This window comes from Chaetodon trifascialis, chromosome 16 (assembly GCF_039877785.1).
Source record: "Chaetodon trifascialis isolate fChaTrf1 chromosome 16, fChaTrf1.hap1, whole genome shotgun sequence".
Taxonomy (NCBI): domain Eukaryota; kingdom Metazoa; phylum Chordata; class Actinopteri; order Chaetodontiformes; family Chaetodontidae; genus Chaetodon; species Chaetodon trifascialis.
The window spans coordinates 15,032,316-15,056,715 of NC_092071.1; the positions used below are offsets into that span (position 1 = coordinate 15,032,316).

Consider the following 24,400-nt stretch of genomic DNA (forward strand, 5'->3'; position numbering starts at 1 on the left):
CTGGAAACAGTGGCCGCCTGTGCCAGAGTGATTAGAGATCATTAGAGGGATTGATTGGTTGTTAGCCAGCCGGTGTGACACTGACTGCAGGCCGTCATCAGCAGCAGAATGAGCTGTGACCCTAGAGTAGCACCTCTCTTGTTTTTCTGTCATGTCCCACTAAGCCCCTCCTTCTTATTTGCTGTCAACCTCTCTCTCACCCCCTCATTGGGACTACTCTTCACTTTCTGGAGCACGCTTTATACCCATGAGCCCTTTCTCCAGTCTCACCCTGTGTCTGTTGACCCAAACGTGCCCTCGTTAGCGCTCTCTCTCCCCCTCTCTCCCCCTCTCTCCTCCTCCTCCTGTCTGCAGCCTCACTCACCTGCGAGGCTTGCCATTCTCGTCCGGCGGGATGACAGTGATGTGGATCTTGTGCGCAGTGCGGAGCAGCCTGGTCCTCTCCTCAGGGCTCAGGTGAACCAGCGAGTGACCACACAGCCGCACCACACGAGCCCACAGCTGCAGGCCTCCGCTCTCGGCGTAACAGAACCGCTGCAGCTCCGTCACAAAGCCCTCCTCGTTCATCAGGAAGCCGGGCTGACCAACTCCGTCACGCAGGGGAGTGACCTCGAAAGCCTCACAGCCTCGGGTAACCAGCTGCAGGAGGGAGGAAGAGGAAGATGAATGAATCAGTAAAACATAAAGCACCCACTGCATAATTTCAAATCCGGACACGATCACCCACCTCTAGCCTCTGCACCACCTCTCGTATATCCTCTGCCTGGCTCTCCATTACACTGATTGACACCGACTCCCCACGCTCATAGAAGATATCCAAGCAGGGCCCCCCCTCCTTAGTCTCTGTTACTGCCTTCCAGCCGATTACGTCCCTGCAAGAGCAGTTAAACACCACCCTGCGTGTGCACCTCTCAATGAGCACCACCGACTCAGCCGACACCCCGAGCAGACAGGGGAGCCTGAGCTCTCCCGCCTCCCCCTCCTCTGCACTGTTGACCATCACAGCCCACACCAGCGCCCCGGCGCTGTGCAGCTCGGCCCCTTTGGCACCCTTCAGCTTATCTTTGCGCTTGCCTCCCAGAGAAAGCAGGGGGAACTTAGTGGAGGAGTCGATGGGCGTGGTGGTCACATAGTTTTCGGCCAGGTCCTTCAGGTATTCCTGCCGTGTGCGGGTGGCCATGGAGCGGAACTTCTCTGACTTCTCCGCAGCGTTCTCTGCATTCACTGCCTTCGCCAGGAGGAAGTCTCTGAAGGCAGGCGAGCGAGGGAATCGGGCGCCCTTAGGGAAGAGTGGGCCAAATAATGGTATGTCTTTAGAGCGTGTCACAGCCACCCTGAGAGGAAGAGAGGAAAAGAGGAATGACAGAGTGAGAGAGGGTACCCCAGAGACATGCGGTCTATGTCTTGTTTTCAGTGCCTGAGTGCTGTGTAGTACTCTCCAGAATTATAAGCATTTACACTGAATCTGCTGCAGCGATGTACAGATTTGTTATTTCTCCTGAGCCGCCCCACAACTACTGTGTTAGAGTGCATATAGTAATACCCTGATTACACTTCCTATGACACATGGGACACAATGCCTCATGAATTTATTGTCTCAAGAGATTTCAGCCTGTAAGAGGAGGGTAAGGTCTTTTGTGGGGGTAAAAAGATGTATTTATTTTGAAGAGTGTAACAGAAAGGCAGACCTGTAATAGGTTTTGTCAGTGCAGGGCTCATGAACCTGAACGATGATGAAGACATGTTGGAAATGGGAGCGTATGGACTTTGGAGTGAAGGGCAGGGCGCCTGGCTCCTGGAACACGATTGTCACAATGTCGTTTCCGATGTGCCGCTTCCTCAGCAACTGATGGACAGACAGAGATATGTATCAAACAAGCATGCCAGAGTTATTCCGGTAAACTAAGAGGAGAATGAGCCATATTTCACTGCAACAGTTTGATATGCTTTATATGTCAAGAATCTACAATGAAGGATTTAAGAAACAGATAATGAACTACTCTTACGAAGTAAAATAGGTTACTTTGTAGTAGTAGTAGTAGTAGTAGTAGTATTTACTTATCAACTTATTTAAAGGTTCTATTTAATGTTTTCTTTGAGTATTGTTTTGATGTCATTTTATTTTGGGATGCAATGGTAACTACATAACTGACTGTATGCAGTATAAGAGCAAACATTTGCTGAATCTATGTATTTTCTTTGAATACAGACCTCGGGGGGAGTAGCTGCTGCCAAGGCAACAACTAATGGAGATCCAAATAAACAACAAAAACAAATAAAATCAAAGCTGCTAATTGAATTAAAGGCTAACTTGAGAAAAGAGTAGTGCCGAAGTCAAGTGCGCAAAGCTGTGTGAAATAAGTATTTTTCAAAATAACCCTGCATGGCGAGACCATGCTGCTGCTCTCAATACTACAACTCGATGCTCAGAAAATACTGCACCTGGGAGACCACAGAGTGTTGCAACTTCCAGTTCATTGATTATGCATTACGAAACATCTTTATGAAATGCCACTTCTTTCAAAGCACAAAAGCCTAGAACTGGAACTATATTAAAAAAAACAAACACTCAAGATAGAATAAACACATTATTTAACTAAAACTACCAAATCCTAAGCCGTTGCTGCTTCAGTTGTGTACAGTTTAAAGAGAGTATGTCAGGGCTTTGTCACTACCATGTTTTGTTTTATTTAAACCTTTAATCTATATTAGTATGTCATGTCCAGTATCTTTGTAAACAACAGCAAACAGGCTTAAAGCACAGGCTGCACATAAAGCTCTGACAGTCAGCTGAACAGGAAGGCTGGCTGAGAGGCGATGGTGAATACCTTCATGGTGGGAGTGAACACTGGGGGGCAGGATTTTTATGTCATGCTTGTTGCGGAGTACAGAGGCATTTTCTAAAGCATTTACCAAAGCATGACGGTTTGAACAGAGATGGGTAATCAAGGTTGTACCGAGACTGATGCAATTTCTTTAGGAATAGAGGTGAAACATTTGAGAAAATTCTCAGTCTGTGAACTCCAAGACATGAACCTGGTATTGGGAAAAAATGTTTCTGCGACGCAAAAGCCAGGAAAAGGAAATCATATGCCATATCTGTGTTGGAATATACATGGGTTTATTTTACCTGTTGCGTGTTGTTGGCTGTGTAGGGCAGCATAGTGGACACATGAAACATAATCTCATAGTCTTGGTAGCGCGTGTAGAGGGAATGTGTCCCCGTGGAGTCCGCTACACAAACACAAGACACAGAGAAACACACACACACAGATCACACAAAGAGATTCAGCAAAATCAGTCAACGTCTCTGAATGAAAGACTAAACTCAAACTGTCACAGTCAGGGTGAGATCTGTCCCACTTGCTGTTCTCTCATGCTCACTGAAGGGAAAACAGCTCTGAGATAATCAGCAGTGACTATGCTATTTTGCAGGCATTACTCAGATTACATGAGGCTAGATAGCAGTTATCTTAGGCTTTCAGTGGTGCACTGATGCCCTTCGGATAATGGTCCTGCGACAAGGTGAGATCCAGCCAATGGATCTGGGTGCGGTGCGTGTTTTCAGCTCACTCTTGTTGTCCAGCTGAGCTCGGTATTTCTCCCAGCCCTTCAGGCGCACCCGCTCCCCGAGCAGATCCAGAAACTCCTCAAACGCCGGCCCCGAGCTCTCGTTGTTGTACATGTCTTCCTCTGAGCTCTGTCCAGCTCGGCAATACATCACCCCAACTTTTCGCTGGAAATTCAGCTACATTAGAAGACAGGGAAGCACAGAGGGTATAATTATCCTCACCACATTGTTCAATATGCATATTTTAGTTTCACTCGAACATCCAGGACTTTTACAATTTGCAATTCATTTTGCCCTGTAAATAATTACACAAACAATTTGGGGATAAGGAAATATATCTAAAAAACAAACAACAGGGGGAATGGGAAAAAAAATGGGAATTACTCCAATTAAACTACACAGTAGGAAACTATACAGACAAGTAACACAGACTATGAAAGTGAAGCTAAAATGACAGCTTACTGCACCTACCAGTCAGCATGGTGGCAGAAGTAGTTGAGAGAAGAATATATATAGAACAGATATAATAACTGCACTTTCCACATCTTAACACAGCTGATTGATCACTGTGGACTGTAACTGTAGACTTCAGTATGTCAGTTTTCAGACACTCTGATGTTCAAAGAGAGCTTCTTGCTGCTATTTGTAACTATCCGATGACCTGAAACGCTCTCTGCCTGACACATGCAGCAGTATTTAGCGTCGGCAGATGTAGCCTTACTTACCCCCTGTTCATCCAGCTTCAGTAGGGTGTCCCGGACCTTGGGGGAGTTTGAGGCCAAGCGAAGGCAGTGCAGGTTCAGCTCAGGCATGATGAACTCGAGCAACCTCTTGGGAGACAAGCCTCGAGGGGTCGTGTGACGAGCAGCAGAAGGCACCGACTCCTCTAAGATGGAACCTCGCAGTGTCTTCATCTGAGGAGACAATTCGCATTCGTCACATCCGGCAGAATCAATTTTACACGCAATGAACTTAACGAGAGCTTTGAGGAGAGAAAAGAGCAGGTTTACCTCTGTGGTGCGAAAGATGATTCTGCAATTGTACTGAGCTCCGCTGGATCCTTCTTTCTCCTCTCGACGGAAGCTGATGGCCACTGGACCGAGGCGATCGTCCATGCCGAAGAAATTCTGGTGTTCTGTGATGACAGCAGAGTCACATAAAAACAAGTGTGAAGAACAGTAATGGAAGTGCTGCACCATGTCAAAAACTGTCACAGTGTTGGGTTAAAATATGGTGCTCATAAGGGACTGTACAGAAAGATTAAAGTGGGGAGGGGGGCTGAATCTTGTACTTAAATTTATAAAAATGTACCCAGATCATGATCATTATTATTATTATTAATAATAATAATATGTACTTTGAACCATCAACTTAACTGCAATGCCCTCCTCCTCATATCAAAGCAATATTCAATATTTATGGCAAATATGGCCACTACGGTTTTGAATTACGCTCATTTTGTTTCTTTATACAAGCTGAAAGCTGACATAAAATAGAAATCCAGGTTGAAAAAAGACCCTCCCATGCCCTCACAGAAAAGTCTGACTACACTCCCCTCAGGAAAAAGAAAAAGTACATGACCTCCCCCTTTTCTGACCTCCTGCTCCTCCCTAATCATTTTTGGCATAGTCCCTACCTGATGAGAAATCTGAAAATTTGTACCCTGAAGAGTTGAAACGTGATTATTAATCCATGATTGAATAGCATCACAGTGTACTTCCTCTTTTACTAAGCTGGATAGTAATTGATTTTTATCCCTGTGGTATCATTCTCTCCACCAACTGGGCATAAACAGAATCAGCAAAAATTAAAGCTGACTTGCACTGCACGCACCTTTCATGTAGAAATATTTGCGATAGTAATGAGCTCCCAGATCTGCATGCTCTATAAAGTAGTTGCTCTTGCCCTGCTGTTGGACATGACTCTCTCTGGGCTCCTCCAGGACCGACACTGCATCGTTGGGGGTTCGCAGGCTCGACCAGAGTCCCCGCCGCCCCTGAGATCGACCCAGACCCACCTGCTCTTCTCCCCCTGTCTCATTGCGGAAGTGGGGGCAGCTGAGCAGGAGCTCATTATCATTGCCATCACCTTCGTCCAGCAGCAGCGACTGCTCAGGGTCATCTATGTTCCCCCCGTTGCTTCCCCCACCCTGTGCAGGTGAGGACAGGGTGGCTTGGGAGAGGGGACGCAGCTGGGAGGCGGCTGAAGCTCCTGAGGTGATATTCTTTTTCCGTCCAATGCTGTCTCTGTTTGTGGCCGCCTCGGTGAGGTCAAACAGGATGCTCTGAACATCGTAGTGGGCAAAGTTCCTCACCCAAGCTCCACCCCCGATGTCATATGGACCTGGTTGAGGGATCTGAGGGGGTACGGGTTTGGTCTTCTTACTTAGACCTTCAGGCTTCGGCGGCTTGGCAGGTTTTGGGGAGTCCCCTGTGGAAAGAGACAGACCCCGAAAGAATCCATCAGGCTCTGGAGGGTTGCCTTGCAGTCCTAAAAGCAGGAAAGGGTCTTTGAAGCGGAGTGCATTTGGACTCAGGGCCCCCTGGTCGTCTGTGCTCGGCTCCTGGGCTTGAGTCTGTCTCTCCAGTGAAGACAGACTGCCGTATTCCCTGTGAAGCAGCACACCTGAGTCCCCCTGAGACCCCGCACCCACCTTCTCACCAACTGCCCGAGCTGCTTTGCCCCCTGTCTTCCCAGAGGAGTCCAGGTCTCCCAAGGTTACATCGCTGTTACTTCTCTGCATGATGTGGCCCCGGCCCACCGACCTCAGGGTCAGGCCTGCACGACTCGGAGTGAGGCTGTCTCCATCAGCTCCATCGGCCTCCCTCCTGGGCGGCCACTCCACTACACCTGCATCCCGTTTGGGGTCAAAGTTGACAGTGGCAATGGGCGGCCGCATGTTCTGACGGCGAAACTTTCGGATGAAGAGGTCATCTGACTGCATGGCGCCTGAGAAACCGACTCCAGTCCAACGATCTTTTCTCGACTCTGGTCCAGAGCGCTCCGCTCTCCCAGTTAAATTTCTGTCCTGGTCTCTATGGTGCTGGTGGTGTGAAATGGGAGAACTGTGCACGAAGATGAAAAACCCCTCTGAGTGAAAGCAGCAAATATAGCCCTCATTCACACCACTTAAGATGGCTGAACTTTGTCAACCCTTGGGCTGTCATAGAAGCCTCTGTGAGGTGCCACACTTTGTTTTCACAAGTCAAAGTGTTCTGAAGTGTAACTGAAGAAGATTGAGGAGAATATGTGGCTGTGTCTCGCCGCAGGGGTCCGTCCAGGTGTGCAGATGTGTGTTTAGGTGGTACTCCAGTTGCGGGGTGCTCCTTCCTGTGGTGTAAGGATGAGAGGATCATCACTGGAGCCCGACTTGCTGTCCTCTGTGTAGGAGAGGCTCTGTCTCTATCAACCCTTCTAATATGGCATCCATTCGTCTGCACTCTTCAGTGCCTACTGCTTCCCTTTTGCTTTGGTCCACTGGCCACCTGTAGAAAAAAAAGTGAGAAAAAAGTGTCTTTTTCAATCTCATCTTTTCCATCATTCATCCACACTGTTATTATCCTAATCGACAGCTTTATATTCAGCCAAAGCAGCTTGTCAGTGAGTACACAGAAACATTTTGAGGAGAAGAATGGCTTTGATATAGAAGTATTGAATTCCAACTATAAAGCAGCAAGCGCCTCTGACGTGTGTTTTATTGTTGAGTAATGCCGTGTACCTCTGTTTTCTGTTTTCCCTCGTTATTATTCTTTCCTTTACACACTTTCCGTTCCAAAGTTTCCCTAAATAGTTTTGCAGCAGACTAAATGCTCTCCACATCCACACTGCACACGCTCACAATAGACAGTATTAACACAGGGGAGGGGGCCTTCCTGGCTTACTGACAGTGTGCCAGCATACAAAAGAAATATGTGTTAACTTTCTCTCACCCTCACATACGTTCATGCACAAACAGACAAAGTTTGGTTTGTTTACTCCTGCGCCAGTAAGAATACATATATATATATATGTACAACAACAGGAACATTCTTAATAACTACCAATAAGATGTTCTAACTTTCACCAAATCAAAGAAGAGGTTAAGAGTAATTTAAAGGCAACAGCTTTGTGCTAAAGAGTCTGAAACAGTTCGCTTCCCCTTTTTAAGTCCTAATGCACTTCATCATATGAAGTTTTGACTACAACTTACCAGCAAAGTGGATGTTGTTTAAGGTACGGATCAGCCAGTTTGTGTCATCACTTGTCAATGGTGCCCTGTCTTTGACCAAACTGACGTCAATCAACTCAAGTCGAAACCTTTTGTCGCACTCAATAAGGCACGAGGCTTCTTCCTGTCTAGCTTTTTCACATGCGTCTCCCCTCTCGTGCTTGCAGCCTAAAGAGCAGGTGCAGCGGTGCAGAGCTGCTACCAGAAAAGCTACACGCACACACACACGCGCACACACAAAACAGAAAATTCTGTAAAGTGAGGAAGTCACAAGAAATCTTTGTTTCCCCTCCTCGCCTGCTCACACACTCTCGCTATTTCCTCGCAAGTAAGAGAGGACAGGCAGCAGACATTTAAATTTAGCCTTCAAAAAGCCGTGAACAAAATATATAATACACAAAGTTGAGTAACTGTTGTCACAATCAGAGGTTATCAGTAGTTTCAATGGTGTGTCAAGATATGCTAATGCATGGAAGTGTTTACATGCACTTATATCATTGAGGAGACGTTCAGTGACACGGGAGGCGCTGACTGTTAGCAGGAAGTGTGCAGATTTAAGCAGTTTGAAAGGTTTTTGTTAATACTGCAGTGGATTATGTCTGCTCTTCAAAAAGGGGAAATAAGGCTTATGTCAGACTTTGTAACATTTTATTGTTTTATACTGTCTGATGCAACAATTTGATCACTTTCAGCTTTGTTTTCTGTGCTTCTTTTCTGTTGTTATAGTCAATAATACAGATGTTGGACACAACAGCCATCCAAAATTTTGATTTGAGCAGCAGCAGATTATACTATTATATTCTATTTCACTTGTTTTCTTGAAAATAACATGAGCTGTGCAACACATTAAGATTTCAAAGTCTCCATAGAATGGGCAAATCTTCATCTTCATTTCTGACAATCAAGTTGAGATTTTAACCATTCACATCAACAACGATATGCATCTTAGTTTGGTGGCATGGCTCTGCTTAAACAAGCTGACGCAGACCATCCCAGAGCTCAGTGTCCCCGGCAGAGCTTGAGACATGCAGCATTCGATGAAAATGAGTGCATATTGAAAGAAGCATTGAAAATCCAAATAAATCTAAATGCTAATACAAGAAGGAACTGGGGAGGTGGAGTTAGATTACTGGAACCGGGCAGGATGCATGTTTATGTATGTGTGGCCATAGTCAGGATTTTAAAAATACTGAACCCATGAGTCCAGATTCCTCCAGTGCAGCCATACTTAGCAGTCAAAACCTGTGACAGCTTAACTGTTACATTATATTTCCTGTCATTTTGAAGGCTTAAAGCCCTATTATTAAGTCAAAAAATTTAATTTTATGGCCTAGAATGGTCAAATAAACTCACAAATACTGACTCAGATCAGCCTTAAAATAATAACCATAGGCAGGTTGCGTGTACGCATATACAATGAGTGCCAAATGGCAATAAGGATGACTAGTGTTATCAATAGGCTGTGGTCATACATGACTGAACAACACGTGTAGCACTGGGACCATAAAAATACGACAAAAGCAGAGTGATGAATTTTCTGCACACATTTTTCAATACCTCTGACTGGTCCAGGCTTCTCTCCCTGACCATTTAAGACGTTTCCGGCCATGTGTGTTTCCCCATCTGACACACGAGCACTGGTTCACATAGAGCAGCCTCTGTGCGCTGCCTGCTCGGTGCCAGGGCTGCCGACATTAAAACGCAGCTCATGTTTCTTTCTCAGAACCTTCAAATCTTCTCCACCATCATGCGGGCACAAATGATGTTTGTCTATCTGCATTAATTAGGTGTGACATCATCTTCATGTTTCTCAGTGCCTTGTAAAAGTGCAAGCAATCCATTTCGTCCACGGTCTCAGAGTGGGAGTGTAGATTATTGGCAGCAGCTTCTTTTTCAAGAATCACAGATTGCCTTCATGTTGTTCCAACAACCAACTTCACCTCCAGGATCTGCCAGAAACACTCCTGCTCTCCACCAACACAAGCACAGGTTGAACTTGGACACGTACCACTTATCACCTTTGTTCAAACCACATATTCCCGAGCTACTTAAGACCCCCAACCCATGAATCAGTTCATGTTTCCATAGAAACTAGTTGGGTGCCACCCTCTTTCGATGTGTTATCCAGTGTTTACTCAGAAGGTGAAATGACTCCACTTTTCTCAAACAATCCCACCACTGATGATGTTTGTGTCATTGACTTTGGTCATATTTCTCAGCAAACAACAACAACAACAACGACGAGCAGGGCGGAATAATGATCCTGATGATGGTTGACTGAATAATCTTTATTCCGTTTTCAGTAACAGATACTGGATAGAGGCTCTATCCTATGGCTTTGCTACAGGAAGAAGATGGTAGGCAAATTAAATCAACTGGACAGAAAGAAAATACAATTGTACCCCCACAATCCAGATGAACACTCAGCCCAAAGAATGAAACATGTTGGCTGCATTTTAATTCAAAACATCAGAAAAAGTGAAAAACAAAGGGTGATGGCACACACTAGCATGTGTTTTTAGTCATGCTAGCACCATTGCTCAAGGGATGGCAATATTAGTCTACAGTTTATGTTAGCATGCTAACACACTCATCTATGATACTGAACATAATAAATCCTGTTGCTGGATTAGCTGGTTTGAAGCTGGTATCAGGCAAGTTCTGCTGGTCGGCAGTCCTAATGAGGTTGGTGGGGCCAGTTAAGTCAGACTGGTCAGCCAGCTCTAGATGAGTTGATTAATTACTTAGCTGCATGTGCATTTTTTTTTATTATTATTATTTTTTGGGCTTTTTAGCCTTTATGATAGAGACAGGTGGAAGACATGACAGGAAAGGGGGTAGAGAGAGAGGACAACACGCAGCAAATGAGCTGCAGGTGGGAGTCGAACCTGCGGCCACTGCAGAGGACTGATAGCCTCAATATATGGGGCACACACCTTACCACACCTTATAGGGGCACCCTGAGCTGCATGTGCATTTAAATGATTTCAGCTAGTCTTAAGTGGCATTGTTATTATGTAAGTTAGAATTGAATTGAAAATGATGGTGTAGGATCATGATTATTTTATTTAAATGCCAAGAGACTACCACCCTCATCTCATTACTTTGAAAGATCACTGCTGTGTGAGGGTACTAAATAGATTCCCTTTGAATCAGAATCAAATAGGTCTGCAGGCACAGAAAATCGTACTTGGTGGAAAGGAGCCTAATGTTTTAAAAGCAAAGACAGCCATTCTCTTACCATTACTGATAAGTGGCGTCTTCGGTCAAATTCACTTCACTAGCCCAGATTAGTCTTGAAAATGCATACTACCACCGCATCGACAGCGACTCTGAGTCAAAACTGTCCTCTGTCTGTGTGTGATACACCTTACGTAGAGGAGCAAAGTGAAGAGGAGCTGAAGTGTTTTGTTCCTGCCCCCTCAAGTTTCTGCTCAATTTATTTGGGAACCACTTGTCTGTATTTTCAATGCATTTTCAGCTGTATGCATTAGCGTGGCAATTTAAATTCCATTGTACATCCTCCCAACACAAAAACAGTGAAGCTTTCTCATTTAAACAACTAGGCCTACCTCTTGATCCAAAAAATTGCTACCCTAGAAAAACACATAAATGATTAACAACCAGCGTAATGTTTTCCCAGGATACTTCGAGCTGAACAGTCTTATGAGCTGCAGTCTGGCTTAAACCAAACCCTAATATGATCATAAATGGATCATTTCAGAATAGCAGGACTGACTGAGTGGCTATAAAAAAAGAACCTAAGGATATTGCGAAGGCTGGAGACAATAAACAGCAGCAGGAAGCAGCTTTTTCAAAAGCTTTCAATACAGCTGATTGTACTCTGATTTTAAACGTGGACGCTTTTGGTTTAAAAAACTGTTTAACACCATCTTTTATGGTCATTTTCTACGATTTTCTAATGTCAAAACACACTGTAGGCCACTGTCTGTACAGAGATTACTGCTATTTCATTTTCCTCAGATATCAAGTATCAGCACACGTCAGCTATCTTTTCTCCTGTACGAGGAAACACACGCTCCATACTGTTACAGTCCATGCTCTCGCCCACGTCCATTTCTAGATGTCAGGGAGTGCAGCGGTTGATGGGAACTGTGTGTGACCCCTGATTCTCCCTCAGCTACAACTCTGCCGCCACATCAACAGAAACCTGACCCTTCACTGGGCTGGTTAGCAGGAATCTCTTAAACACTTTGTATTAAATGACTTTGAGGAAGAACTGCAGAGAATCTGGTTGTTTTGCCATATATCTAATATGTATCTGTCACCTGTGACCTTATAGTTCTCCTGCCTTTCATCCACTGAAGTTGATTCACCACATGAATCCAATCATGGATCATAACTCTGACATGTATTCACACAGTCAGATTATTTCATAAAACAGCTGTATTCTCAATGGATTGCAGACATGTCGCCTGTGCAGTCTTATTCAAGTGTTGCATCGATTTGAATAATAAACAGAATAAAACAGTTTCTTTGTTTCTCTCCTCTGCCACAGGATCCGTCCAGGAGGGATGACCCAGACATGCAGCTGATGCTCTCCAGGATTTTTTTTTTTTCTAAAGATTTGGAGCATTACTTAAGAACACAGGGAGGATGCTGCCCTCCGCAGATCTCACGGTACCAGAGCCGGTCTCCTTCCCCGAGAAACTCAATAATGCATGTAGACAGCAGTGTTTAATCCTGCGTCTGAGAGCTTAAAACTCTGTTAGCAGTCAGTGGACAGTAATGATCTCAGTATTGTGCTCACATTCTCGAGATAAACTAGGCTTTATTTTGGTGCTGAAAAATCAATTTCTTTGTGTGCTGAGCTCCTGTGTCCATCAGTAGTGATGACAGTGTCACGTCAGCCAGAAACCCTCAGAGCAGAGGGAGAAATGTGAAATTACTCTGTGGTGCAGTACCATTTGATCTGCTTTTAAGGCTTATATCTCTTTGTATATGAGTGCTTGGACAATATTCCTTTGTTCTTTTGTACCAGATTCACTTTGAAGGGCCGTGACTGCCCAGGGTAGATATTTGGTTTAAGCGATGACAGCAAATGAGGTCCACTTCCACGTGAAGTCCAGGACAAGGTTAATGGCTCTCTGGTGTACACCGTCAGGACACAAACTGAAGTCAGAGGAGAGTCATATTAAACATACACTGTTTTGGGGAAGTCATGGTCGCTTGACTTATTTTGCACTCGCTCGAGCAAGTCTGCGTCCTGTGGAACAGGAAGAGATGACTGACTTTTGAACCGTGAGAGGATGGGTGTCGTCATCGTTTCTACTCAAAACCTCCACATGTTGGGCCAGACTGGCTGCCACACTGCAGCATGAATGAGCAGCTCATTGCTTTCCACCAGCAACTTAAACTCATGTGCTTTCATCATAATTAAGGCTGATGTTGCTGATGGTCATTTGAAGTACTTAATGGTAAGGGAAAGATACAGACGATCGAGATTTGATCTGTTTTCTCCTCAGGTGAAGCTGCAGAAATCAGCTTAACAGCTCAGCAGCAATTAGATGTGATCAGTGACAAAAGTTGCGCGCTTACAGCAGCCTTATCAACTCTATCACGTCACATTGCAGCGACTGTTTAGACTTGCAATTTGATGCCGTGCTCGTTGTCTTTCTGTCAAAATTGCAGACTGTTGCTGTAAAACACACCGCATGCCTCCACATATTACGCAAGCAGTCTGTTTTGACATGTGACATTACAATGATACGTAAAGATGGAGATACCAGCACTAACACCAGCATCCAACGACATGCTTGTTACTCCACTTCAGTGAATGTTTAACAAGGCGAGTAAACGTCCAGCTTCACAGTCTCCAGGTCAGCCGCTGTAGTGTCGCTGTCTATCCTAGTAGTTAAAAGCTGCCTCGCCGACTCTTAACCACAAGGTCTAAATCAACTCCTTATAGTGATTGATTTTGGGAAATTTAAAGCCTGGCACAGTCTCACTGTCGTTATTGATCCCATACAACCCTGTTACATTTGAGATCAGGTTGCATCCCTGCTTTGCTGCAGAATATGTGACACTGAACTGCAATGCTTTTAATCAGGTGAATGTGTATTAATGTGGCTGGATCTGATTCAGAAAATGAGTTCATTCTAATGCCTAACACTTGCTCTAAGCATCCTCAATCTTCCCCATCGACCCCCCCCCCCCCCCCCTCCTCCTCCACCACCACCACACACCACACTGCGGACAGTGAACTGGGCCAAGTCCTGAGGCTGCTAAGTGGTTGGTGCTGCAGCACTCTCTTTTTTGTGAGGTGCTTTATCTCTTTTTCATTCAAACTGTTTGCAAACGTCAGTCTGAGATATTGGTCCCCAAAGACAGAGAATAAGCCTGCATCCCCGGCATCTGCTGCTCAACGGGCCGATTTCAGAAAGAGGATAACTGTCAAGGTGGCAGGAACGACAGTGGGGTTTTTTTTCTTTTTTTTTTTAAGCATATCAGAAACTTTAAGCCATTACTGTGAGTAATATTTTGCAGTGACATAGACTGGCACTCATGACTATAACCCACAGTTTGATTCTTTCGTTGATAATAACTCATTTCCCTGCTGTGCAAGCAATTCTCAACACAGTTGTGCCTTTAATATTACACATGCATTGCCACTCGAGAGTGAATTTGACTGTTGCTTTTTTGAATTCTCACTCTAATGATGTTTTCACAACACGTCAAGGTGCTGCTGACAGCATCGCAGAAGCTTAGTTGCATTTAAAGAAGTTGTTGGTGCTAATTTCCTTCAACATCCTCAGGCATGTCCTCTTTTTCTCGCTAGTTGTGTTACAGCATATTGATGCTGATTGCATCTTTCAGGGTTAGCGAAAAAACATGTTTCCCTCTTTGTTGCTGATATCTACTTCTCCTATTTCAAAGAAGGGATGAGATCGGCTCCAAAAAGTCTGGAGGGGAACTTATTTCAACGAATGTAAATGCCTTGGGCCGATCAGCAAGAAGAGTCAATGACATGCTGTCTTTGTCTGCGTCTGCTCTGCTGTATAGCACTGCTGTTCTGGATATGTGTGGAGGTCAAGCCTCCCTCTGGACTCCACAATAGGATAAAACATCATCTCCACACAATCAAATATGTTTGATTTCAAGGAGAGCTGTCCCCCTTTAAATGTGTCCTTCAAAAAATTGAAAGTAAGTCTTCTGCCTAATGAATTATTAATCAGGCTGGGCAAAAGGGGGCGAGGGTTACCAGGATGTTAATTATTCATTGGCTGGTTGTGCTCCCTTGTCCACTCTCAAACCATCGAGGATGCACGCACAGACACACACAAACCAGAGCTGATTTATTATGGTTTATATCTAAGTCTGTGTCTGCGTCTATATGTGCACATGCCTTATGTCTTACAGTAAACCAGTATGGTTGAGGTCATCCAGTGTGTGACTTCAGACACGTCCGGTCCAGTTTCAGTTCTTTTTGGGCTGTCGTTCTAGCTGTTTCTCCATAAACTGCTAAATTGTAGAAGTCAGACACTGTCACTGCGAGTCAGAGCAGCAAATCTGAAACTGTGCATCTACGCATTGTTTTGTATTATTTTTTACTCATGGCGACGGATGCATAATCAATGAACTTCCCCCTTCCGTAAATGCAAGGAGGAAGTAAGCTCAGAAAAGCTCCTTCTATAGCATTGTCCATATTAAAACCTGACTTCCTCCTGTAGTAAATAGCACAGCCTAAAACTGATGCACTCTCAAATACAAATTTAAGCGCTATTGTTTCCAACATAACCTACGTGCCGTTCTGCCTCAGCAAAAGAAAGCACCTAACTCACACTATTGTTTGATCTTATTTGCTATGACATCGACACTGTGTGCTGGCAGAGCACTGCCACTTCCTGTGTATCTGAAAATACACCTTGTGACAGGCCATGTGTGTGACGGAGGGACGGGCAGAGAGAGATTTAAGGCCTAAATTTGAGATGGCTTCAGTGCATGTGTGTGTCTTTGTGTGCCTTTGCTGACTCTATAAAAGCCTCATACATGTGGTACACAGTGACAGGAAGAGCAGCTGTCCCTCTGTGGCAGCCTTGTGTGTGTGTATGTGTGTGTCTCTATGAGAGAGAGAGAGAGAGAGAGAGAGAGAGAGAGAGAGAGAGAGAGAGAGAGAGAGAGAGAAAGGAACTGACCCTCAGCTTCATGACTATCGATTATGGTGAGCTACAGTTCACTGTTACTCCTCTGTCATCAGCATAACCAGTCCTGAGGCAGAGGCAAAAAGATTGCCCAGTATTGCTTTAATAGCAATCTGGATTGTTACCCTACTTTGTCCACACTCAGAGGAAGAGACGCTGACCTCCTCCGCTTCCTCACCGTCCCTATTGTCTACCCAAATGCAGCCAAGTGCCCATGAAATGGCTGCAGCGCCAATAGTACCCACGCTTTATCCCCATTTCTCAGCTGAACATCTTTGTTTATGGGAGCACATCTTTCTGCAGGTAAGTGCTGCTTATGACTTGAGGGTGCTGCCATAAGGAAAGGCCGCTTCCAAACGGTTGCCATCAAACTTACAAGCTACACTGGCTCAGGCTCTGTCTGTTATGATCTGCTATGATCCTTCAGAGAAACAGAATACTGTCTCTTGTTGACTTTCACAGCGCAGGCATCAGTAACGCCACCCATCAGTGGGTCTGTATGTGGTGACTCTTTTGATATATTTCACCATTTATATGTTATCGTTATTTCTGGCTATTTATTCATATTTTCACAGTAAAATATACAAATACTGAAAAAAATTCAAAATATCATATCTATGCCAGAGTAAATCAACACTATGCATTCAGTATTTCCATGAAAACCTGCACCTTTACCTTAAAGCTTGTGTCAATGTAGTTACAAATAATAAGAAAGTCCAAAAATCCTATTCATCCAAACAAATATCCTACTAACACACTCTTTCTGGGGAGGCCCACTGTACATCTGCACATTGCAGACGAGCACTTGCTGCAGTTTACAGCCTCTCTCCTGTCTGGTGGCTTTGTGTCATTTACACCAGCGGCTCTGCACCTTCTGACCTACATAAAAATGAGCAGCTCGTGCACCACTATGCTAACTATGATGATGCAGATTGCGGTTGATTTACTGTCACTTCTCCTGCGATGCTATGGGCGTAGGCTGTGGTCGTAAGCATGAACAGGTTCAGTACGAATGTGACTTTACGGTCTTGTAAATGAAAACACATCTCATGCGTCAACAGGACGCTGCTGTGCGTCGTGTGAATTACCAGCGTGCACTAATGCTTGCATGCAATGATTCACTGAGCCATTACAACCTGCTCAGCTGTTCAGTTTATCAGCGTCTGCCTACAGCTAACATTATTATTTCCGGTGCTGTTTTTTCTTCACTAAGGTATAAAATTGACACATAATCACTGTGACTGCGAGGCACATATTTGTGTCACATTAATTAAAATGACCAAGAATAAGAGAAGTGTGGCAGAACTTAATTTCAAAGCAAATGTGAGACACCTCTCCCCTCCGCCCCCCTCACCCCTCCAGCCCTCTTCCCCCCGCTGAGGTCACGTCTCACAGCCAGTTTCTGCTGTGCAGTGGCTGTTTACAGACAGCACAGCTATGAAAGGTATCTGTTCAAACTGCTTTCACTTCTTCATCAGCACTGCCTTTAGCATGTAAATGAAACAGTTGAGGTTGCAACTTCCTCCTCATACTTGACTGAAGAAAGAGGCCCTTCAGTCTGAAATAAATAAACTGATGACCCCTAACATTTCATGTGATACGATATTTTTCATGAGGGTATTTTTACTCTCCTCTCAGTGTGGGATGCTTTCTGCCTTATTGATCTTTATCTGCCGAGTGTGGGGATGAAATGACGCGGTGAGAGCGTGAATGGACGGTCCTGGTCTGCTTTCAGAGGCTCTGAATACCCTCCAGTGCATTTCTCCTGTAATAGCAACAAGAACAATGAGAAGGAGCCTCCGCACCGCTTAATGCTTTAATGTACGTATGACATAACTGAGAGGGACCGTACGATGAAGGACAATAACCCCCTCCACTGGGTTTCATTTTAAAATGAAATGCAACTTTACAACATGCGAACATGTTGTATGTTGAGGGATTTTATACATGTGGCTCGTCTAAATATAACAGTTATACACAGAAGTGTTCACAGCAGATGCTTAGATAAATATGTTTCATGAAGGCAGCAGCTTCCACATATTTTAGGACTATTACATCGGGGTTTTGTTGTTAGAAATCCCTAGCTCAAATTCCTACTCTCCCTCTTTATCTCTCCATAGAAAGTGCAATGATTACCCAAACTATTACAACATCATTTATTTAAATAGCTCTAAAACATCATTCATCAATAAAGATTATGTTCTTTGTACTTCAAGCACCTATTTCTTTGTTCAGCCCTGACTTCAAACTCAGGCAGCCGATAAATTTTGTGAGAGGGACAGAAAGACTATTATTCCTTTGTGTCATTTTGAACAATTTTACAGAATAGTTTTGTGCAGACAGACACCAAAACCATCAACTCTGTAGCTATTGAGAACTGAACTAAGAACTAAATATTTGTCATCCTGATGTACCTAAACTGTGCAGTCTGACTCTGAATGAGTCATTCTCTTACATTTTAATAAAACATCATATGCTCTTTCTTAATTGTGCTGCTGGCCAGTTAAAAAAAGGCCACAGCCTCGGACAAAAACCAGTGAGGCCTGATCCTCCATTAAGGCCGGTGGCCAAAAGAGGGGACAGGTGACAACAGAGAGAAAGAGCTAAGAGGATCCACCCAGTGGCTTACAGTGCCAGTATCCTGCCATCCAACGAGGAGAAGGCTCCGCCTGTCCAACTGCCTTCCTCGCTGAGCCCCCACAGGGAGCCTGCCGGGGTGTAGCCATGCAAAATGGCTCCAAAATGAGAGGAATGATACGATGCTGACTCAGAGCAGAACAAAATCTGCCTGGTAACCTTGCAACATGTTCATCTAAATCCGCAAAAACAGATCAAAGTCACATTGCTCGTATCTGTGCTGGAGCATTAGACAACTCTCGGTTCAAATATACATGCACGGACAAACTGGAAGTTGCATGAATGGAAAAAACTTTTTTTGTAGCCTGTATTTCGCTCGCATCGTCAAGTGAAGACGGCTGATTGTTGACTCTTGTCAGCTATTTGCTGAAGCTGATGCTCTGCGGGCAGAGAGTCAATCTGAGAGCCACAGTATCATTCAGAACAGAAACACGACAAACAGTGTGAGCTAAAGTTGAAATCCTGGCAGACAAACAGCACCAGGAGACATCGGCCTGGATCTAACGGGCCTGACAGTGACTCAGTATTACTGCACAGTTGTGTGATGCCGCTAACAGTCATCACCATTATTCAGCGTAAAGCACACAAAGGTTATTCACTTCTCCACCTGCATTTGGAAGGGCAAACAGTGAAAACATGGCTCTCTTCTGGAATCCTTTGTGTGCTTTTATGATTTGGTTTCACAACGAGGATGATGGCTTCTGATGTCAGAGGTTATGGTTGGCATAAAACGAAGCATTAGGGATTATTTTAATGGCACTGCTTCTCTGGGAGACAATAAGAGCTGATTCTTTATCCACAACGTGACACGCGCATGTATACAGTCAGGCTCTCTCGGCTCTTGTTTGGTGCAGGAAATAAAAGTAGGCCGATAGATTCAAAAGTCTCCTCTGACTCTGCTCCCCTCCTGCTCAACCTGGAATAGTACGAGTCCCTCAGAAGAAGCCTCTCATAGGAAAAGACATCCATGGGTTGTAAAATTACTGCACTAAAAAAAAACAACAGCTAGTCTTTGGTCATGGATATTTCAGATTATATCTTTTGAGTTCAGATAACAAGAAGCTCTAGTTTTAGTTCATGAGTCTTTCTGGATTTGTTCAGAGTTTCACATATTAAATGTGTCAAACGACTGTGTCGCCTCCAGTTCGACAGCTGCTGGACTGAGGACCAGCAGACTGAGTCCTAATACATTCATGCTGAAACTTCAAGAGGACTGACTGTCAAGTGTCAAGTGTGTCAAATGTGGGCAGACCAGATCCGACTCCAAAATGTGCTCATATCCCAGATGTCACAGTATCCAAAGTGGAGCTGAAACAATTAGTCAGTCAATCAATGCCAACAATTTTTCTTGATGATTAAACGACTTAGTTGTTTAAGTCTTCAAGGTAACGCACTGTTTCTGCTTCCAGCTTCTCAAGTCTGAAGATTTGCTCATTTTCTTTGCATGCTATGATAGTAACCTAAATATATGAGAGTAAACAAGCATTTTGAAGATGCCATCTTAATCCAGGAAACGATGGACATATTAATTGATAATGAAAATTCTGAGATGAAACTGTTCGTTGCAGCCCTGATCTAAACGTCTCATCACCACTGACACGTGAAGCTGTAACTCCTCAGCAATGGCAGGCAGACATGTGAGTGTCATACATGTCATTGTTTCAGGTGAATCGATAACAGAGAGTAATCAAAACCAACTGGAACTAATTGTTAAACTACTCTACCAACAGAGTAAATTCCCATTTGTTTGACTTACAAAAAACACATCTTCAGGAGAGAGGGAAGTTAACAAAGCAGTTTCATTTGGCTATTCTGGTATTAGCAGGCTTTTAAATTAAATGTGGTTCTGTGCACCTGCTCTGTCAAACAACAGGCAAGTACTCATGATTAAGGCACTGCTGGTGTTAGTTTGATCATATTCTGTGTCACTGTATTGATACGTACTGTAAATGCAGTGCAGTGGATGGCAGCAGAACAAAAGTCGACAGCAGCTGAGTTGCATGAATAGGCTGCATGCTGTTAGCACAGTTATGTCAGTGCACTTCATGCAGACCAACTCATCATTTAACATGAAGAATGACTGCAGGTAGAGCAAAACAATATAATATAATAATATTCACACACACACACACACACACACACCTAACAATCCTGCATTCAAAGTTGACCCTGATGGAAAACATCACACACCCTCCTGCCAGTCTCGCCAGGAACACAAACACAATGCCACCAAGTCATATTCAGCTGTCACACATCCTTCCTTCCGTCATGTCAAGTCCAACTGCATTTTATTGTTTAAAATGCAAATGTGAACCACAGTGAATACCACATAGCATGAGGAGCCATGCAGCTCAATGTAAATTAAATGGCCCGTCCTTTGAGTGCACTGGCTTATGTAAGCTGCTGCTGCTTGTCTCCCCCCCCCCACCCCCACAGCTCTCCATCCCTGCTTTTCTTTCCCTTCAGCAGCCTTATCCATCCCCTGAAACCCTAACGTCTCATAAACACAGCCCCATCCTGAATTAGAGAGGGCAGTGAGGAGGATGAGGAGGGAGGGGGCCTGACTCCCGCATCCCTCATTTTCTCTGCCACCTTGAAAACAACACCCCAATTCCGGTTGTGGTTCTCCATTCCATCATTGTTTGTGCACATCACATGCAGTGGTGTTACAATGCTCTTCATCCACACAAATCCCCTGCACATCACAGGCTGGTGTGGCCTTTGCAAAGATGCATCTAGAAAATAATAATAATAAAAAATCCTGCTCCTCTTTTTGTTCCTGCATCTTCTTTCTCTCTTTCATTCTCTCAGTGTCCCTCCATCCATCCCTCCCCTCCCCTCCCCTCCCCTCCTCCCTCCACCTTGCCCTCATCTCGGACTCCTGCAGCCACAAGCGCTCTACAGCAAGGTTTCGCAGTGGCTTCTTCACAATGTCACAACACTGTTTTTAAGACCATCCTGCCCCGTCGGAGAGCGCACAATGGAGAGAGACAGGAAAGATGATGGGGGGGTTAGTGTCGGGAGAGGAGGAGGGGTAGGGGAGCCAGGGGGGAGGCTGGGGATGAAATGCGACAAAGGTTGCGAGCTGGATTCAAACCTACAATGTCGCGTGTAAATGGTATGTACAAGGGCGCCTTGGCTCACTGTGTAAAATGCATTTTTAAAGAGATGACAACACAATGGGCAGAGAGGGAGCGGGAGGGTAAGCTGGATCATGATATGATAATGCCAAGCCATTATTTCATATCCTTCTTGCTCTCATACATTGTCTCTGGTTGGCTTGTGTGAGTATAACAGCATGCCTGTACGGAGGTATGTGGCACACACGGTGTGCAGATCCATCCATCTGAATTCATTATCATCAGAAAGAGGAGAGGGGAGGCTGGAATGTGAATTCTCTGTAATCGCAGCAAAGAAAAGGCTTACCTCCACATTTCAGCTCTGCTCGACCCTGCCTTGTTTCATCCTGTTCCTCTCTGCCGACTCCCTCCCCTTCTCTCCCCATGACAGCATTTTTCTGCTATCTATCTCCACGGTGAGGCTCTTTCTCCTCCTCCTTCAGTTCCTCCTGTCTGCCGTGCTGTTCTCTTCCTCTCTCCAAAAATAAAATAAAACAACAGAACACACGCACACACTTCCCGATCTGTGTCTACCGGCTCCTCTATTCTGTTGTTAAAGTCAAGAGGCAGGTTGATTTGTGCTGTCCTCCTCCCTCTTTCTCCCTCTCGCACTGATTCTATTCCATTCACATCACACTAAAGCCAACCCCCTCTTTCTCCTCCTCCTCCTCCTCCTCTCTCTCTTTCTCTCTCTCTCTCTCTCTCCCTCACACACACACACACACACAGCTTCACCCGGCCTCCCCCCCTCCTCATCTCCTTGTCAGAGAGAGGTTGAGGCAGCGATGGACAGCAGCGGCCAAGAGGAGAGCTCTCTGTGCCTTAAACTGAAATTCAAAATGCTTTAGGGGCAAGGCTGTGAATTTAGGAATATGCTGAATCAAGGACTCAAGATCCTCATACAGTAAAGTGACACGCGCAGCAGGAAATGTGGCAGATTAAATGCTGATGCAATGATGTGTCAAGACAGCCACCTACCACAGTCTCTCTTTTACTAATATATTGATGAACAGAGACACATTTAAAGTCTCACTCTTCTGTGCCAAAACCGACATTTCTGCACAACAGAGATAAAGACTCCAAAGAAGACTCAGGGGCAAGGGTGAAAATGGCTGTGTGTGTGTGTGCGTGTGTGTGCGTGTGTGTGTGTGTGACAGTCTGTTTATTTGTAGAGACCTCTGTGTACTCCCCAAACATAGTCAGTGGAGGGCTGAGGCCATAACAAACAACCAACCTGCTTCTGAACAATGAGAGCGCAGGAGTGTAACAACATAACTTTCTTTTCCCATCAGTCAATGCTGCACCATCTTAAAAAAAAAAACATACCTGAGAGTTTGGATGAACCTTTTCATGATGCTCATGAGAGGAGAGGATTCACGCCGCTTAACCTACACTGCAGCAGAGCCAAGAGTCCGGCACCATCCCCCTAATTACTGTATGGAGACTCGTCCCGGCCGTACCATATGGCTGTGAGTGTTACCAGGTCAGTGGCTCTGGTCTGGGGTTGGGGGCAGGGAGGCGGAGCAGCCTGCGTTGTTGGTGCTGTGTGTCTTGAGGAGATAAGAAAAATAAAAGCAGAAGCACCAGTTGATGGTAGTTGAGCAGTTTTCTTAAAAACTAGCGTACCTCATCGTGTGTTCGTGGGTGTTCGGGAGGTGTTTTGAGGGTCTGCTGCTTCCTCTGGTGTTCAGCGCTGCTTTCATCTGAAAAACAAGAGAATTAAACTGAATTTCACCATTTCAGTGTGACAGCGTGGAGTTCATGGATATCTTATGCTCGTAAACTAAAAAATGTAAAGTCAAACTGTGAATATTCATGAGTATAAGTATGAATATAAATTCCCTGATGACGCCACATTCTGACGGCATTAATGCGCTTGGTTTACTGGTATCTGTGGCGGGTGCAGTTTCAGAGCTGGGGCATGATTTGTAATGACTGAGCTTCTCAAACTGTTCGTCACACCAGAGGTCATTTTGTAAATGAGGTGCCACCACGACAATCAGTGCTACAGTGACACCAAGTGGAAATGTTCCACTGAGGCCATGAAGACTCTTCATACCTGCAGCTCTGCAGACACACATGTTTTCATGTTCAAAGTTTTGCCCCTCTCATGTCATATTACATTTTATGAGATATCAAATGCTGGAGACAAGCGGTTTAAACAATGGCAGAAAGCCGGCAACCCATTAAAACCAAGGCTCATTCTTAAAGTTCAAGTCAAGTAAATTACAACCTGAATGCTAGAATGCTTTGTCTCTTATCATCCCTTGATTTCCATTAATGATTCATACTATAAATGAGATTTTTCCTCCAAAGTGATAGTTGTTAATAGATTCAACAGTCTAACACAATAATCTGTGCAGTGGCTGCAATCCAACAACTGTGTACAATAAGGCTGCAATCATGCTGATCTAATCAATTAATTGACTGATGTTTCAACTCTAGTGTACATATAATACTTTCTTCCTTTCTTCCATTTTTAATTAGAAAAAATAAATAAATAAGAAATGAGAAATACAGCTTACTGTGATCTCAGAGGTCCAGATAAAGCAGAATGAGCCACCGGTCAGGAATCAGGATGAGGAAATGTACCAAACGCCAGGAAGACCTCCCAAATGAGATATGTGCGGAGGATATTAGATGAGTGTGAAATTCCTCTCTGTCCTCCATGGGGACTGGTGTGTCTCTGCAGATGTGGAGAGAA

The 24,400-nt window shown here is 44.6% G+C and overlaps 1 protein-coding gene across 4 annotated transcripts in view; it reads right to left on the minus strand.

Moving 5' to 3' along the window:
* The window catches only part of sipa1 (signal-induced proliferation-associated 1), a 31,350-nt gene extending 9,041 nt beyond the window's left edge, over window positions 1–22,309 (minus strand). For 2 of the 4 annotated variants that reach the window (XM_070982503.1, XM_070982504.1), the window contains exons 1-9: window positions 22,004–22,309; window positions 5,405–7,056; window positions 4,582–4,706; window positions 4,297–4,485; window positions 3,574–3,748; window positions 3,131–3,234; window positions 1,689–1,846; window positions 728–1,334; window positions 365–639 (exon numbers count right to left, since the gene is read on the minus strand). In XM_070982503.1, the coding sequence (XP_070838604.1) occupies window positions 365–639; window positions 728–1,334; window positions 1,689–1,846; window positions 3,131–3,234; window positions 3,574–3,748; window positions 4,297–4,485; window positions 4,582–4,706; window positions 5,405–6,515 (2,744 nt within the window). In that variant the 5' untranslated portion in view covers window positions 6,516–7,056; window positions 22,004–22,309. Of the gene's footprint in view, window positions 1–364; window positions 640–727; window positions 1,335–1,688; window positions 1,847–3,130; window positions 3,235–3,573; window positions 3,749–4,296; window positions 4,486–4,581; window positions 4,707–5,404; window positions 7,057–22,003 lie in introns of those variants that run through there. The other 2 variants (XM_070982505.1, XM_070982506.1) reach the window with 1 other exon arrangement.
* Window positions 22,310–24,400: the final 2,091 nt, after the last annotated feature.